This window comes from Atta cephalotes (genome assembly GCF_000143395.1).
Source record: "Atta cephalotes unplaced genomic scaffold scaffold00022, whole genome shotgun sequence".
Taxonomy (NCBI): domain Eukaryota; kingdom Metazoa; phylum Arthropoda; class Insecta; order Hymenoptera; family Formicidae; genus Atta; species Atta cephalotes.
In genome coordinates this window covers 458,295-478,216 of record NW_012130086.1, presented here as the reverse complement: position 1 = coordinate 478,216, position 19,922 = coordinate 458,295, and the positions used below count along the sequence as shown (strand labels likewise).

General features: G+C 36.7%; 1 protein-coding gene across 1 annotated transcript in view; it reads left to right on the top strand.

Annotated features, from left to right (window-relative positions):
• Window positions 1-19,922, top strand: part of LOC105619498 (pumilio homolog 2) — an 81,604-nt gene that overhangs the window by 56,625 nt on the left and 5,057 nt on the right. The window contains exons 10-12 of the mRNA XM_012201013.1: window positions 16,649-17,035; window positions 18,027-18,267; window positions 19,422-19,586. Coding sequence (XP_012056403.1) covers window positions 16,649-17,035; window positions 18,027-18,267; window positions 19,422-19,586 — 793 coding nt within the window. The remainder of the gene's footprint in view (window positions 1-16,648; window positions 17,036-18,026; window positions 18,268-19,421; window positions 19,587-19,922) is intronic.

Below are 19,922 nucleotides of genomic sequence, written 5' to 3'. Positions count from 1 at the left end.
ATAGAGTTTATTCCGAATTATATATTATCTGAGTCGAACTTCTGAATATTATTCAGCCACGCAAAGCGCGACGCATTTCTCGGCACGCTACGACGACGCGATCCACGATTATACTTATCGTGACGAATTTCCGCCGACGACCGGCCGTCTCTCTCTTTTTCTCCGGAAACCGCCTCTTCCGCTACTTTATGGAGGGACTAGAAGGAGAGTAAAGTCGGGTCAAACGCGAGCGAACTCTTTCTTCGAATAAGAGAGCTGCGGCATGCACGACGAGCACGATTCGTATAAATAATAAATGTCGATCGCGCGACCACGCATCACACATGACAATAAACGATAGGGGCGTAAAACAGAGGGAGGGATTGTCAGGCCATCGCGACATCGTGCCGCGTCGCAACGATAATTCATAACGATCACCCGAGTTAGCTCGTGTGCGAACTGACCGATAATCGCGACATTGGTGGTCAGGATTGTGGTCAAGAATTTTATCACCGTCGCGCCAAAATGCCGAAACGGCATTTTCTTCTTGTCTTCACGAGATTTCGGCAATGCTTCATCAGCAGTCGGAGCAGTTTGAAATAAGAGATATGGCATGGATATGATCATAATTATGACAGTCATTTTTAACTCGAAAGCATGTCCAAAGTGGATTTTATAAAAGGGATCGTTTATTCATCACAGAAAAATATAATGATAATAATGACAACTTTATTGCACGCATTCGCAAATTGGATTTGAATCATTTAAAATTAAATAATTAAATAATAAATAAACGTATAATAACAACGCGTTGTAAATATTATTTTATGCAGTTTTAATGAAATTTGGGAAAGAATATATCCTCTTTATCATTTTCTGTTCTCTGACATTTCAATATGTCACGCACGGAATTTGTTAGTCCAGCTAACTACGGGTCTGTTGCTAGTATTTAACGCTGAATAACCCTAGCACGGTTGGTAATTCGCATCAAGGTTCGTAGCCACTGATCGCCGCTCGCGATTTCGATGCAGCAGAGTAGCGTAAACTGCCCGTTGCACGTGAAATTCGATCGCTTTTCTTGGCGCGCGCGACACCGCACCGCGCTGCTCCACATTCCGTTCAATTCTCGCGCGCGCGTTATATTGCGTCAGGTGGTAAATATCAAGAGCAAGGTTTCACTATAATGAGAGAAAACTACTAAGGAACAAGCGCAGGATTCTGCTGCTTGAATCGCATGAATTTACAACTCGAAACAGTGTGTCTTACAAAAGCAACGGTGTCAAAGGCTGGCATATAAACAGCTGCTTATTTATCACATAGTGTATAATTCAACGCTTTACAAATTCTACAGAATTTTAGAAAAAGGACAGATGTAAAAAAATTTGACTTTATTATCGAGAGGAATATAAATAATTCTTTAAAAATAATTTAAACACACTGAAAAAAAATAAATAAGTTTTTATAAATATTTGTTTGAATAGATCTAAGTAAATATTTATTAAATATAAACATTTTTTTTATATAAATTCATTCATTTGATTTAACTGTCATTTTTTTTGTAAATATTTACTACAAATAAATGTTTACTTAGTATTGTTAGATAAAGAAATTTTAATTTAAAAAGTATGATTTAGTAATTTTTTTCAACGTATAAATACGCTTTTATATTTTTTTAAAAACATTTAATCAATTTTATATACGTAATTATAGGTTTTATATTCACGTTGTTTCAAGTACGTAAAATGTAGTAAAAAAACGAGAGATGATTAATGTTATATAAAATATTTGAAATAATACCTACATAATATGAATACATAGATGAGAATGCGAAACAATATAAATTCTTTTTTTCCGTATGTTCTCTTTGCTTATAAAAAATATGAGATATAATATGTACATTCTCTGCGCGATTAATTTTACTTGGAAGAGAGAGATGTCAGGAAATTATTAAATTTCAAAACTCCAATTTGTTAAAGAATAATCGTTTAAGAATTTGTCAAAAAACGCACATTAATATGTAATATATTAATTCATTTATGTTACGGTTTGGTTCACATCTGGCTTCGATCTACGAAATCAAGATTTTTATTTCCCTGATTGATTTACTGACTATTTTTAGTTCGAAGACTTGATCGCGCAGAAAATACGAAAAGAGACGAAACATCTCGATGCGACGTAATGGAGACTCGAAAAGAATCGACTTAACGGTCAGCCAACATTTATGACCAACAAAGTACCGTTGCTCGACGGCGATCATTGGGTCGACATGTTTCCTGCGAGACTCGCCGGGTTATTTCATGCATGATGATACAAGTCGCATACAGACAAACTGTCAAATTTTTATGAAACAACATAAGTTATATTGGATGAATCGGACTTAGATCGCTTTCGATCTTTCAGTTGATCCCGTCTATTATTCCGATATATTTTTCCGATATTCATTCGAGTTGAAAGCACGTATTAATCCGTCGCCATCAATACGAAATCTTACATTCTCGATCGAAATCATAGACATTTTCGCAGATCTGTCGGCGCCCACGAGAATGAAGTCACTCAGTCTGTATTTGCGGTGCAATCGAATTTACCGAGTCCCTCCCCCTGGGCTAAGTTACAAACGACCGGCAATTTCCAACTAAGGCCCGGCTTCTCGCGGCGGCGCGTAAACTTACGTAAACGTATGTAAACGGCTAGCTTCGTGCGCGGAGCCACATTTTCATCGATCGACGACGGTTCTCCAACGGTTTGCGCCATGTCTAGCAACATGGTAGACTTAACGTCGGTGGTTCCGGGACGAGTATACATCGGGGGTTGGCACGAAAGCCTCCCCCACGCATATATAGACACGTACACACGTGCGGACGTGCTCTCGGCTTCTTTCTCTCATGATGTGTGCTAACGCCTCGAGCGTGATATATGTACGCCCTATATATACGGGGTGTATCGAAAGGTAATATCAATCACAGCGGGGAGGTGATAAAGGACGAAGTGGAAAATGTAAACGATGCTTATCTGTATGATGCAATAGATTCCTGTTAACGTTTCTCTTTACGACTATATGAAGGGAAAAGTGAAGCCTTGCATTTCAAATTATAGATTTTTCACACTAAGGATATTCTAAATTTTGCAAAGAGAAAAATATCGTCGAACAACACACTAATTCTGTTTTTCTCAAAAAAAAAAAATGAAATAATTGAAATTGACGGATAAAATATTTCTAAATTATAAGAATAATCTCATTTATATTTCTATAATATAAAAGAAAAAAGAAAAGAAATAAATTATTGATAGAATGCGTCGAAAATAAAGGAAAAATGTTATCAATTTTCCATTTTTTTTTAATTTGGTCTTTTAGAGAAAATAAAGCTTTATGTAAAAAAAAATGATCTTTTTTCACATTGATTCTTTTTTCGCGAAAGTCTTCTTTCCGGTTAGAGAGTACCGCTAATAACGGATCGCTCGGTATACCGCACGGATGTAACTGCAAAAACAATGGCTCCTATACTGTCAGGACATCCGTAAGACAGCGTATGTGCGGGTTCGCTTTGCCTACGTGGCGGATATGTAAAAGTGCGATTAGAATACATTTACGTTTCGCCAATGAACGCGCATCGCATTCGTACATGCAATGAGCGTGTGTGACGTGTCCACGAACATGTGTTCGTGTGCGTGAAGAAGTGCAATCAGGATCTACAAAGGTTGTAACATTTCATAAAGGTCACATTCACCACAACGTTTCTCTACCAAGAGAGGGTATTAAAATCAACCCCCAACAGCCGCATTTAGCGCATAGCGCGAGCAGTCGGGCCGGCCTTCTTCAGCGGTCTCCATTTTCTGGCCTATCTAACTACGTCAATAACGCTCGTAACGGTTGTTTCATCTTTTTCTCTCTTTGTTGTCACATCTATATTTTTATACTCTTATCGTCATGACAAAACATGCGTATAAAACCATTTATTCCTCCGAGCATAAATTGATGAACGAGGGTGATATAGCGTGTAACAACATTATATACCCTCTTGGGATTTTGTATATTGAGATCATTTCACAAGAATTAATCATCGAAGGCGTTACTCAACCAATCGAATACGTTATAATATGCATCTGATACTTTTTTTCCAACTTTAAATTACTTCTAAACAAGACTCTTTATTCAATTCGTAGATAGCGAGAAGGAGAATTAAGTACCGTGTTTTCGAAAAGCGCTTTAACCCTAAGCTTGCGGCTTCGAACAAATTAAAGAAAACGATCGGCAAGCTTTTCTGTTGTAAAGAAAAAAAATTGATAAGGGACCAGGTGATTACCTCCGCAAGACGTAATGACGCCTTTTTTGCGTATTGATCGCTGGTCTACGCGCGAATGCGAACGCTATCCTGGCCTCGTCCTTATCCATCTATCCATCCCCTACCTGGCCATCTACATATATCCCATCTATCGACATGCCCCTGCCGTGGCGGATGATAAATCTGATATCGCCACGCGAGACAACTTTGGTGCTCTCTTGTCGGAAAAATCGAATCATATCGCCTGGCGGTGATAGGTACATCGCGCGTGTCGCATACAGGGTGTACGTAAATTATGATATTGAAAAATGCGAGCGTATTTTTCGCATAATTTTGAAATTTCCTTTTTTCCCTAATTTTTTTAACATTAAATGTGGATAATTGCTAAAATACATACAATTTCTTTCTTCGATTTTCGCAGCGTTTTAGATGAAATAGACGTGTTATAAAAAAAAAAAATAGAAAATATCTTTCTCTGTTAGAAATAATCCGGCTTTGTGATTAGCTTTTTTCATAGGTTTGTTTGAGATACACCTGTGTACGCGCGCAGTAAAAGCTCGCAAGGATGGCAACGTATTGTCTCTACGATGAAACGGCGACAAGGATGGTGAACACGAGAGCGTTTCATTATTGTACGATAACGGCCTAATAAAATTGACGTTGCAAGATGCGTGGCCATATAACGTTACACCGCGCGCCCACGTCACGCGGCTCTTGTCCCCTTTAATAAAATTAATTGGTCTGTCCCCCGCCTCTGCATGTACGTCACTAGGAATAGTTAACTAACTCAGCACTCAGAGAGAATTTTAAGGGAAGTGATGTTTTTCTTGGAAAATTAAACACGGCTTCTTCCATCTTGAATTGTATCAGACACGCGTATATTTACGCGTCATTTGTTTAACTTATTTCTCAAACTTTGCGTTCTCCTTGTCCTTAGTTTCTCTAGCTCTTGAATCGATTTCTATAAGGCAAAGATATATAAGTAAGAAAAAGCGTTAAAATTATGAAAATACATTATGAATTATTTAATGACGATGAACTACTTTTTACAGGCTGCGACTTACGATTTCGTTGATAATGAGAAAAATGCTTGATGCGATTATACGCTTTCTCGCTGGCATTTCCTATCCTTTCTTTCTTTCTTTTTTTTTGCATTTCCATTATTTCATCCTGTTTATTGAGCCTACGAGAGATTTGAACTTTCCAATTTTTTTGTTCATCAGTCGAATCGAAAATCGTTGACGCTTTACAAAACGCTCGGCCCGGCACTCGTGCACCGACACGCTTTCTTGCGCAATTTTCCACGCGTTTATTTTCATTAAGTGGAGGTGAAGAGGACCCGTGAAGCGTGTTGCTCCGCCATGAGAACTTTAGGAAATTCGTCGAACATTCGTTTTCTCCCGCTCGGCGGATTCTCACGAGAATGTTCTTAAATCCACTGTTCTTACGCAGTAGAACATTGCGCGCGGAGAAATTTTCGTAAGAGTAATGCTTCGAGAGCGCAATTGCAGCGTGGGTCTTAATATACCATTGCGATATAATCGCGGTTTCGACGCACGCGAAAGTGATCTCTTACACTCCTCGACAATAATTAGTGCGAGATATATTTTTAGAAACCTCGGGATATTTTGCCTTTTGCTAGCATTTTATTTTTTTCTTTTCTCCTCTTTTCTTCTTTTTTTTTAATTTTAAACATTATTTAAATCCAACTTGCAAGTGCAATAAAATTATTATTATTATTATTAATTTCTAGAAGATATTTTCAATATCTTTTATACAGATCTGTACATATCTTTTGTTGTGCTAATTTGTTATTTTTTAATTATTTGTAATTCTGATAATTCGTAAAAGATAATATCAAGCAGAGATCTTTTTGCTTTCTAGAAATGTTAAAAGGTAACTTGTGTGGCTGTTTCTTCTGAGAGATTTTTCGATTTACAATTTTTTTCCTTGTACAAAATTCGCGGTAGATTCTGCGAATCAAACATTGCAGGTCTATCATACAGGTCATCCACATCGGTCAGTCTCTGAATCGTTCTAACGGACTCGCGTGTAGACAGTTTATTTGTCGGACTTCACGGTAACACTCATCAGAAAGAGGGCAAAAACGCGAGTAAGGCGAGGCCGGTTAGCGACGGTGGAGGCGCATTAATACCGGGAGGATGACGATATAGCTCGGCCGCACCCTTGTAAGAGGCACCATCCAATAATAAAATCCGCGTCATTTGGTTAAAAGCTAACCACGAAGAGGGATATCTAGTATCAAGGTGTGGCAATGCGACCCTTATCACGCGACCTGTACCCACCCTGCACGAAACTATACTTCCTACGTTATCTTTCTCTTTCTTTCCTTTCATTCTTATCCCACAGGGTAAATGCGTGCACGCGCAAGAACGGTCAGTTTATTATAATTGAATTTTGCAACTAGGCTAGCGTTTCTGTATAACAGGGATAGCTGCGTTGATGATAAACGACTACAATAGCCATTGTTCAGAGTCTCTCGATGCGTCCACTACGGGGGTTGGCTCGTTAATGCCGCAGACACTTTACGGATGTTCCTCCCTTTCCTTCCTCGCGATATCTTTTTCGCGAATTCCTCTTCTTTTCCTGGCCATTCTGCTCTCCATTCGGAGCCGCTGATTGTTCGTTACTTCGTATTTCTAACCGTTATTGGCTCCGAGTCCGTCATATTTAAGCTGGGTGCTTCCCGCTATTTTTAAACGAGTCGCGCGGATACCGTTTAAGATATTTCCGCGCAGAAGTTTGTCGCTGACAGAAATTTCGATATTGCGGATCACGATATACTCCGTATTCAGTGGGAAAAAGAAAAGGCCTCCTAAAAATACAAACGTACTTATCCGTTGTAAGTTCACACGCGTGTGTAGTAGCTACGAGATTGTTGCATGCGGAAATTTTTCTTGCTATTATTTCTCGAATCGACTAGTCTTGATCGGAACGTTCAGGTCGAGGCACTTATTACAAAAGAGAACGTTCGCGCCTCTCTCAATATACCCGTAACGATAAAAAAATCCCCTTGGAGCAAATCGGTTCTCCGTAGTTCTCACTGCGGTTTGACACAAAAAAAAAAGATTGTGCAGAAAGAAAGAGAAAAAAAAACAAGTTAATCTAAAAAGATTACGCGAAGTATATACTATTAAAAATTCGTGTGTAGATACTTTGTTAGTTTTACGATCTCCGTTAGCTTTACGATAATTTCCTCATTTATAATTCTCCGTATTTTCTATCTCTTCTCTACTTATATCGTACTTACATCTTTAGAAGCTCTATAAGTGGAACATTAATAACGTTAACAGTCGAGATACATCAAACTTTCTGTTTGCCGATAAACGCTTAGAACGTAGTTCCTTGTCATCTGCCGCTTTTTTTTTTACTGCATTTTTTGTTAAACTTCCCGTTCTTAGAGTTCTCGAGTCACTAGTGGTCCGGTAAAACGGTACTACCGCCGGCAGCAGGAAGAACGAACGACGGGAGGGAGGAGTGTTTGTACATCGACCGTGTGCTCGGGTCAAATCGATCGGTTCGCGATGCCGATGGAACCGGTTTCCACCATGGAGCATTGGCGGCCAGCAGCGGTTCTCTATCCATCGCCCGCGCGATTAACGACCGGTACCTATAGAAAAAAAAACGAGATCGGTGCTCTCGTCGCAACCTGTACACTTAGAAAGTTGCCGCCGTCCCGCCGCTGCCGGCGACACGTAATCTGGAACGCGCCGCGATAGACGATTTCGCAAACCGTGCTCAACCATGTTTCACGACGATATTCCTGGCGCGCTATGAGAACGGGATATCCCCGGGGAAGCAATTCGATTTACGGTCTCGCCTGATTTGTGATAGCGTAATTTTATGTAATAGCGTGATTTTATAAACATAATTTTAAAAACGCATTGTGATTTTTGTAAAATCGAAGGAAGAAGTATTGCGAGGACGTATGAGATCAATATCTTAGCGATCATATTTAATTGATATTATCGTGGAATATGGAACATATATCCGTAATTCCGATATACAGAGATTACAAAATTGGGATTAAATGAAATAAGTTAAAACAATTAAAAGTAAACGTTACACACAAATTAAATTCGATTTGCTACTCAATGAAATGTTAAAATAATTGAATTTTATCAAATTTCTGTAGAAGCGAACCGTCACTCGACCATGAAACTCGAACTAAATGTATAAACAGATCTATGTTTTAGAATTTTCATTAAACAGAATAGAGCTAACGAGATTTCAGAATTAACGAAATATGATTAATATAAAAATCGTATTGGATAAATTATAGCACGACAGTTGAGAAATAACGAATACATATATGATAGACTTTCTTCAGAATTATGATTTATACCTACTCACGCGAAAACAGTGCCACTGTAGTGTGATGGCTTGTGACAAATCTCGTGATGTTCACTTGACTCACACGTTTCGTGCAGAAGATTGCGCGCTTCAAAAATGCAATCAAATTGGCTTTTTATTGTTCGTAATACGGTCATAGCACAGTCGACAATACCTCGATCGATATACGCAGAGTAGCGAATCGTGATATTCGTGATTCGGCCAAATCTTGTTTCTTCTTGACAATTTCTCATTTAATAAAAGCTATTTACTCTTGTATCTAGTATCTTCTTTTGCAGATATATTTACGTATCTTTATATTTTCAAACGTTACTGAATTGTAGTAGCTTTTACTTATCTCCAGTGAATTGTTTCTGTATTTAAACGATACAGTTGACTTGATAGTATCATACATCAAGTTTATATTAGTAATCCAATTAATGCGAGTGTTTAAGTTTACTCTATAGACATCTTTAACAAAACTCAATTATGTTCTGAGTAATTCTGTCTCGACAACGGAGAAGAGCTAAGGCATATTGCATCGTGATTTGCAGTTGCATCAAGTCATCTCAAAATTGCCTCGCACCTTGACCCTTGACCTCTTTTTGCCGTAATAAATGCAACGTGAATGTTTGCCCTCGTTACTTTCGTCATCAAGGCTTCGCATAGAAACGAAAACATCTCCGGATATGTATAGTCCCTTCGCTTATATCAGCAGATTTGTTACTGTCCTCAATGCAGAGTATCGTCAATTGTTCCTACATTCTATGAGGTCAATCATGACAACTAGGACAATAAATTGAGCACAACGATACAACACCTCTGTAGATGAACCGAGCTAATTATATGATATTGTACAAAAATTATTAGAGCAACTAGAGCAACATGAGAAATACATGAAATTCCGTACTCCACACAATATTATTACATATCACGTTCTATGAAATCAAATTATATCGTTACTCGATGATTTATCGGATTTACCGCTTCTCAATCTGTCATTGCGGAGGTCAATGCCACATAGAAGAGACGGTCGTGATAGAGAGAACCGAACTGAAACCGTGTTCAATGCGAATCAGTACATCAATACATGCGGAAGAGGAAAGACATAGTCAGGCGGGTTAATATCGTTCCCCTCAACCCGCATTTTCTACGTCGCAATCAAAATGACACGAATCGCACGATGTATGGGTGCACGTCGCCGTGCAAGCGGAAAGCGGATCTCGTACGACGAACCGTGGACCTCTTTCTCTTCGCGGCACCCTGTATATTCCGTACACGCAGTCAGGTGAGCGGTGCTCCGGAGCGGTGAAGTAACGGGCTCCCGCCGCGGTTTGTCGTCGTACTTTTATTTCACGCAGGTACCCCAACTTTCATGAGAATGTATATCGTGCCTCATCCGTTTCTCATAAAACCAAACGATCTTTTGATATATGGTACCATTCTTTTTTTAGAAAGAGATTAGGACTGTTTAATTTCCCTCACACACATGTTGCGTGAAAGTTTAGTCGTTCTTGAAACTTAATAAAAGTTTCAGGTAGATGTACTGATTACCGGAAGTGGAATAGAGTCGTATATTTTATTCTTGCATTATATCGACAATCGCTATATGTATACTCGTAACTGCATTACATAAATAATATTTACATTGTGGTTAATAGAATTTTTTTGTAGTTAATAATTAATTATACGTTCGAATATATGTTAAATCATTTATCGAAGAAATTTTTAGACAAAAATAGTAACTTAAAATGCGCAAAAGATTGTTTGACACTGTGTGAATGAGATAAATCGTTTGCAGGCATTAAACTGTTCTTCCGCGACGCGTTCACATGCACACATGCGCCCATCAAGCCAGAGTTTTCGGAATGAATGGCGGTGAAACGTTTATGCATCTGTGAGCGGTAATATGCACCGCGAACTAGTCGGCAGAACTTTCCATAACGCTGAATTAGAATTGAATCCAGATTTCGTTGTATACATTACCCCGTATCTTTCACGTGCAAATTATTGATTTTCACGTGGTACTGTCGCGAAAAGTCTATACACGTTTGTGAATGACAGGAGACGCAATTCACGAGAGAATCGTAAATTTGTTTGAGGAAAAAGTAAACATTGATCGAGACAGTATACGTTATATGTTACTCTCGATGGCGTAATTTATATTGATGTTTTTTTTATTTTCGCATTATTACGTATTCGTGTTACGTATGGCTCATTCTTGAGTAAAAAAAAAATAGTTTGCTCCAAATATCTAATATTTTTTACTGGATGGAATTTTTCTCGGATGGAGTTTTTTTTTTTTTTCGGAATCTTGTTGCCACGATCTCCGTTACTCGTGAAACATCCGCGTTATTATTACTAATTTTCGCGATTGTGACAATGTGATGCGATAAGACGCGGTAACGGATGCATACCCTATGCGAGATTAGCAACAATACCTACATCGGATGCACACGGTGTTGATGACCTGATCTCCAAGTGATAACGATATTATATAGAGCGTAGAATCAAGCTTCCGAATAAAACATAATCTACGTGATAAATCATTATCAGCACGCTAAAATGTCGGTAATATGTAATATTACAAAAACATTATAAATAATTAATATCTGACAGTCTAAATAAAGAACTTTTTATTGAAGAACTTATCTTTTATCCTTTCTAGACTGCCTATAAATTTGTATTTAACTCTTGACTACAGTAACGGATAATTTGGACACGAAGCAAAAATTTTTAGACGATTGTACTCTATACTTGATACTCTCTGTATGATTGTATACTTGTCTGTATGATTAGTACTATGAGATTCTAAATTGTAAGTAAAAAAAACTTTGAACTTTTCTCTATCAATTATCGTAAAGTAGAGATTCACTTGCATTCTATATTTCAAATAAGACGCTTTGGTATAACTTGGATTATTTATAGCAGTAGTTGAAGATTCAAAAAAAGTTGCGAACATATATCACGAAAGTAGACACGTTATTTTCAAATATAAAAAGAGATTATTTATTGTCAATTTAAAAAAAATGTGTTGTCGAAATCAAATTTCTTGGAAACGATCATGTTGGCAGTTCAACAATAAAAAATCGGACGAATCGATAGCCGATCGGAATTGAAATGTTTGACGTTCCCGAGAATGTATGCACGCGACACGATAGAGATGAACCAACGATAAATATTAAAACGCACCGGTTATGAAAGGCAAACGACAGAGAGAGAAGAAAGGTCGTCGAACCTTCGTCACTCTCAAACTCGTTTCCGCGGATGACTCGCAAGGAATTCAGCAACGGAATATCTCTTACCTAATCGTTCTTATATATCATTCGTTACGCTACGCTTTTTCGTAAGTCGGTAATCAAAAGCCTTTCGCTGAACCTTCCGACTTGTGCCTGAACGCCTTCGCGAGAAAATCCTTTTGTGCCTCGCCTAAATAGGATTACAATAATTGCATTTGTAACAAGCAATTATATAAGTAAAATATAAAGAAGAAATTTATTGATAAAATAGGATTGAAAATTTGGTTCTGAAAAAGACTTCTCTTAGTTAGAGAGACTAAAAATGTTTGGCAAGATTTTCTTTTTAATCGACGAAAGAAAGTGCATGATTGTTCATATGGCAATTAAAATATTGCGGAAATACACTGACACGTGCTAAATATAATGCGATATCTTGCACTCGCTGGAAGGAGAGTGCAAATAGTAATTAAACAAAGACAATAAGTAGGTTATCGCAAATCAGTGAAAGTCTATCCGGATACTGATGAGTGCAGGAGAAAAGTCAGTATTCTGTTAATTATTGCGGGACAATAATACCTTGATAAGAGAGATTTACTACACACACACACACACACACACACACATATATATATATAAATAATTGATTCCTTTCTGATTACGTAATCGGATACGCTCCTCGATTCTTTCGCTTAGAAAGTCCTTCGCGGTAATTTATGTTAAAATTAATGACGTATACTTTCCATGCGTTGTTACTTGATAAAGGCTTTCCAATGGGAATGGATGCTATTTGAAGCTAAACAATATTTGTTTTTAGCTGTGATTGTTTTAGTTTTTTTAAATGACAAACGCAAAGTAAAAATTAAAATTGTTCTTTGTATTGACGTAAGAATTGATCTCAAACTTAATATTTTTATTCCACAGTTTGCTAATTTAGCTTTATTTATACTTATTTTAACCATTTTATTTTACACTTTATTCTTATTTTAATCAATTTTGATAAAATTTTATGTAATGTTTATTTTATTTAGATATATAGATTATTATATAGATATTTTATCAAAGATATAGATTTATTTTCTTAGTTTTTATGATAATCATTCAACGTGCGATATTTTTGAGTTTTTAATGATTTTATACAATTGACACTAATTGACATTTAATCTAAAACATTTCTCGTTTTAATACACATCTCTGAAAAGATACGATAAGAATTTCTAGTTAATAAGAAAATATTTTTATACTTTCTTGAATGTCTTAAGTGTTTTTATTACACGTCACATAGTTCTAATTAAGAGTGCGGCATTCCATTTATTTTCGTCGAAGTATTTTCGAAAAGTGCGACGGATATTTTTAACAGCTAGGAAATCAGACTCCATATCGCTGGTCGACGATTTGCAGTCGCCGGCAGAAACCTTACATATTCAACAATGACTCACATTTCCAGGAGTGTAACTCACCCCTATTCTCACCCACGACAATGTACCACGCCATTGTTCGCCTCCTCATCCGAGATCGACTGTCCCTCTCTGATATGACGTGCTTCACCCAATTTCCCTTCTTTTTTTTTCTCTTCTCTGACACTCCGCCATTTTTACGCGAAATCACCGCAATTTTCATTTAGACGTTTGTTTCGGTCTCTTCATTTCTCAAGAGATGATTGTAACGATTCGTACGAGACTAATTTGAGATTGAGTGATTTTGTGATATTTCTAGCTCTCAAAAGTAAGACATTAAATAATGTACTAATAAAAGGAGATCGATAAAATTCGAATTTCGGAAAATTCAGATTTTTAAAATACTTGGCAACAAACTGCTGCATCAAACGAATAGTAATTGTTACAATCAGATATACAAAGAATTCAACAAGAAATACGCGTAATTATAATAAAGATACTCGAGAAGAATGATATAGAGAAGAAATAACGATCTAGTTCCGAGCTAACCATTCGGTCGACGATAAGATAACGATTTTATTAAACAAATAGTGGTGAGATAAACACAGACTTGCTTCGGATAGGATATACTATTAGTGTTTTAATGAGACTGTTCCTGTCGACGCTGTATATCAATTCGAGTCTCAATCAATGACGAAGCCTCTTTGATTAACGGTGTTCAGAAAAAAATCTTTCGAATCATCGATATCTAACCTTAATGAGCTATTCGCATCTCACACGTATGCAACCTTAAAATGTAACTTTTCTTATTATACTATTCTTTTTGTCTAAAATTTTTGTTACATTAAAATGCATCAATATATAAGAATATGTAAAACCGATAGATATAAGAAGTGAATAAACGGCCTGTGATTTATTTCTTTTTCTTCTTTCTATTAGTGGAACACAAATAAAATATATTTTGTGTAAAATAAATTAAATATTAGATGTGCTACTGAACTAATAATTATAAATTAATTTAGCAAGTTACGTTTAATAAAGTTAAATGTGTAATTTAGTTTTTTAAAATGTGTGATAAAAAAATATATATTAATAAATTAAAAAATTCTGCTTTATATATTAATATCTTATGTCCGAAAAGAAATAGAGCTCTTCTGTAAGGAGCAATGGTCAGGTGTAACTATGGCCTTGACTCAAGCTCGACGTTTCCGGAAGAGGTTAATACCCGAAACGCATCGTTGCCTCTTAGGGTTGGAGCGTGTCGTGAATGGTTTAAGTTTTCTTCGCTTCGTGCAAGGAATCAGCCATTCGGTTGATGTTCCTATTTATTTCCGAGCTAACTTTGAAGGTCGAAGAAACTCGGGCTCGGATAATATTATTAAATTTATCGATTGTCAGTAAATACAAACTATAACCGTATAACTCATATCATAATATGCCGTAGATAATCGATAGTATCGAGGAAAAAAAGTTCATCCGCCGATCATACTCATTAGTTTAATAGAGTCTTAATGACGGAGCGACAATATTTTATAAATTTATTTTTATTTTCTTTGATAAAAAAAAAGATTGAAAGATTTTATAATATAATGTATTATAGGACATATATGTGTAACACAAACTATAGAAATCAAAGCCTTAAACGGTCTAACTGGAGCTTAAATGCTTGTATGATTCTTGTGTGAATTTATGTACTACGTATGTAGTATATAAGTATAGTTCCCAGAAACGCGTGCCGAAATGATTTTTCAGTGAAAACGTTTTCTTGAAAACGCTAACTCTACTAAACTACCGCAGTTATATCACGAGTTAAATTGGCTAGCAATTTAACAAATTTTTGATGCTTATTCACATCTTCAAAACGATCTTAATAATGTTAAAAGATGTTAATTTATGCGAAAGGAAAGATTTAAAAAAATCGCGCGATAAAAAATAATTAAGAAGAGTCTTTTTTTTAATACGTGTTTATCACACAAGAGTGTTATCTTTTTTGTGTTGTACTCTTTTGATATTTCCATCGTACGTAACTTTATCGCTGTTTCTACGTCGCGTCGTGCCGAATCACGGCACATTTGTCGGTCAATTAAAAAGTCCACGATCTTACCGGTCCGAAGAACGCAGAAGAAGAGGCGAACGTATGTCGGTGAACGTCCGCGGGGGGTCGTCGACCCAGGCCGACCAACCGAAGGAGGCGGTGAAGAAGGAGGAGGAGGAGGAGGAGGAGGTCTCGGTCGTCTTCCTCGACTTTAATGTCGAGTTGTCTTTTGCGCCGTTTTCAGGCATTCGTCTACCTCCGGCCTTGATCTTCATGTTGAAAATCCTGGTCCGTATGATTATCCCAGTAATACGATGCCGTCACCGAGCCTTGAAGCCGAAAGGTCATCTCGACTGCCGGCGCGATTTGCGCGTTATATGATTCCTTATAATATACACAATGTTCTTACAGGAAAGCTCGATATCAAATCATCGTGAAAAACAAAAGGGGTTACAAAAGTGTTAATTTTTAGTTTTATCATTTGTGTCCATTGTAATATTAACATATCAAGTTTTGATTAATTATTTTTTTCTTTATCTTACGTAATAAATATTTGCAACTTTGTACTTACGAGTATGATATAGAGACGTGCGAAGACGAGCATTATAAATAATACTAGAAAATGTATTGTTGGGTGTATTATAACATGTAACATTTTCAGTTAGTGTTTTGAATGATGAAATTTTGAAGATTTTTGCTTATAATGTTGAATAGGGAAAATATTTTCTCTTAAGATAAATTATCTATATATTCTTAAGATATAATTCTTCAGTTTTTAAATAATTTGGCCAGCACTTTAAAACTCACATTTAGAATTTAGCAAATTGATATGATACCCGTTTTTGTCAATGTAGATTACTTTTAATTTTTATTTAATTTACCTTTATCTTTTTTCTTGGATTTGCAAATAATATTTTAGTAATCTTTGTATTTTGTTTTACTTTACTAACAGAGTTTTTCTATTCCAAAAATAATGATAACAAGTCTTCCAAGACAGTCAATAGTATTATATTGTCTACAATATTCTAATGAAAATTCTATTTTGATAATTTATAAATTTTATTCATTTAATTTCATATTTTCTATACAGAAATTAACAGACAAAATCATAATTATTGTAGGTTGATTTTAATATCGTGCACTTAGCGAAAATTAAAGCTATTGCAGATATAATTTTATTAAATAAGAAGAAAATTAAATAAATGAAATAAAAAATTGTAGCATCAAAATCAAGATTATTTTCATTTTATTTTATTAATATTTATTAATTTCATCTTAGCCTTTTTATGACATTATTTGAAAAATATTAACATTATCAAAGAAAAAAATCTTTCTTGGTGTCATATTCAATTTTTTTTCTTTTTTTAGACACTGTTCCGTAGTCAGCCACAAGGTGCGACACCACAACAACTACAACTTCTACAGCAGCAGCAACAACAACAGCAGCAACAATACCTAGCCGCATCCCAAGCGCAGCAACAACAACAACAACAGCAGCAACAAAACTTTCCTACTGCCCCCTATACTGTTATCAGTGGACAGGAGCCTTACGTAGGAGCGCTGATAGCTGGTGCACCACCTCCTGTAGTACCGCAATACTATGGTGTCGGACCCTGGGTCTATCCGGCTGGATTGTTGCCGCAGGCACCACCCCAGGCGGCCGCACCACCGCCACCCCGACGACCACTCACCCCCTCTTCGGCAGCGGCTGCGGCTGCTGCCGCGCAAGACACCGCCAACAATCTGGCACAAACGGTAAGGCAGTCGTCAGCGATAATCGTCAAAATCCGTAAAAAATATAAAAGAAATGGATAATTTTTGTAAATTACGCATTTGTGAATAAAAATAGAAGAGGTCTCTTTGTTACGACTTGATTGCGAGCAAATATTCTCAAAAAATATTGACATAAATTTATTTTTAATCATTTGAAAATTCAAGAAATAAGAATTTTGTGATTTTTTGGGAAATTTTTTTTATTGATTATTTGTTTTGATATCTTTGAGTTAACGAAGGTGTGCGTGCCGATGTGCGATGTTTCGAAATAAATCGAGCCGCGCGTATACACTACGAGTATCGTGATCATGCATAATCGTTAAATAAAGGCTAAATTTAAGTTTGACGGCGGGGTAGATAGAGTGCTCACGAATTAGCAAGTACCGAGAATTAGACGTATTTCTAATTCTGTAAAAGCTATTTTCTCGCTCGCCTTCCGTGAGTGGCCGATGATTGTTTTTTATGCTTGACATAAGATGTAGACCGTTCGTTGTACCAATTAGAGATTGCCACATTGTCCTCTTAGATATTTTACCACTGTGACAAGTGGAGGAAATAGTAGGAACGCGCTGCACTATGATGTTCCCAACTTATAAAATTAGACTCAATTTGGAGCAAGTTACGTCTATTGTATTTATGTACAACAACATAAATGAAAGCGACAGAAATCTCGGCGATTTAAATGAGGAGCTTATTTAAACGTTTAAAATCGAATGTTTCAGATTATTACATATTTTCTGAATGAAGTCTCTCAAATCTTGATGTCTGAAGATAAAGCTTTTTGTACATTCACTTCTTTTTAACTATTATTAACTATTATATAAATCTTTTATATATGCAATTCCTTCAATTTTAATATTAATTATCCCAAATTCTATTATTGGTTTATTTTTAATGATTGATTTATATATATTATAATGATATTTTTGTTAGAGTACGGGTAATTAATGTAGCACAATTAATCTTTCCGCAGGTACAGGGTCAATATCAGGTGATACCGGCTTACTACGATCAGAACGGTTCCATCGTCATGGGAGGCGTGCGCGGATTAAGTTCGGCAGCGACCCCCATGAGATTAGTCAGCCCCGCACCAGTTCTCGTAAACAGAGCTCCGTCTCAACCACCACCGGGTCCACCGGCACCGCCACCGCCAAATTTATATTCTCAACCAACTCCGACATCACACAGCAACGCTACGCCTGGCGAATGTCTAGGTGAGTCCAACGGGAATTCAATATGCCATATGATCACGATCCTCTTTGTAAACACACTTGTAAGAAGTCTTGTAAAGTCATGCTGTATGTAATATCTTGTAAAGATCTATCCCTCCCTTATCTATTCCCTCATCGTGTAATACGTGTAATGCATGACTGTGTGATGCGAAATGAAATTATGACACTCGTTCGATTATGATACGTAAATATATGCTATCATCGTTAACGTCCACTTTTACCGTTCACGATTAACTCGTTTGTTCCTTGTAAATACGCGTAAAACACGCCCGGCACTACCTATGTAACATTACTATAAGAAAAAACGAGAGGACAGCTACTATTCCGAGTCGCAGATAAGGATATGCGCGGATAACAAAGAGGAACAGCGCCTTTGGGTCCATCATCGCAAAAAGGATACTGCACACAATAGCAGAGAAAAAAAGAGGATAATTTTATTAAATCGTCGCATATAAGAAATGTCGGATTTTAAATTAAATGTAGCAAATAAATTAATATTTTCTAGAATGGATTATTACATCATGATTTTCTCATAAAATTACGGTGTCATTTTTCTGGAATTTTTGCGAATGCTCTTTTTATTTAGTAAATACAGAAATATAAAAAAATAAAAAAGTTTCTACAGTGGTACATTATGATTTAAAGTCAGATGTGATATAGGAAAAGTAATATAAATTAAGAAAAATAATTACATTAACGTTTAAAAATAAATATCTCTGTACAAAAAATTCAACATTCATAATATGAACTTGAGAGCGTTTTTTTTTGTTTTTAATCCTTTCTGCTTTTAAATTTTCTACGTTTATTTATACTATTTTATAAAATTACTATAATTACTTTCAATTACTTTAAATATGAATAATACAACTAACCGCTTGCGATTGCACATATCTTTCCTCGGAAATCGTCTATGATACGATCACGATCGCGGCGCAGAATCGATATTTCGCACGCAATGGTCTGAAATTCGACTTCTTTCGGGCTTTCCTATTTCCGACGTCCACGTTCGCGGACACGCGATTGCGATATATAGACCGCCAGGCTTCTCCATAGACGGTATAAGGCTCGGTAACATACGCTAATCAACACTTACGACGACTAAGAAAGCGCGTGTGGGTTGCGGGCTTTTGGTGCAGGTCTGGCAGCGTGCAGCGCAGCGGCAGTGGTCGCGCAAGCCCAGGCAGTTGCGGTGCAACAGGCGCAGCAGCAAGGTTCAGGACTTGCCGCAGGTTTAGCGGCTCTAGGATATGGCGGCTCCCCGCTCGGAGCATTGGGCTCGCCTGCCCAACTACAAAACACAGGTATATCATCCGCGATCGTGCTCGATCCTCCTCTTCCTTCTCCTCGGGCACCTTTGTTCTCGGTGAATTCTCTATTTTCCAGGAAAACAGCGCTTTCTCAATTTCTTAAACCCGCGAATTTGTTTTCAGGCAAAAAAAGTTTCATTTCTGTGTTCTTGAAAACTTGACACTACGGAGCTTTCCATAAATTTATAACATATACATACATATATATATATATATATATATATATATATATATATATATATTACTTATTTACGTTTTACGTACACAGTAGTAGGTAAACGACGTACCTCCTTACTTAATTTACGTTAAGTTATTACTTACGTTACTAAT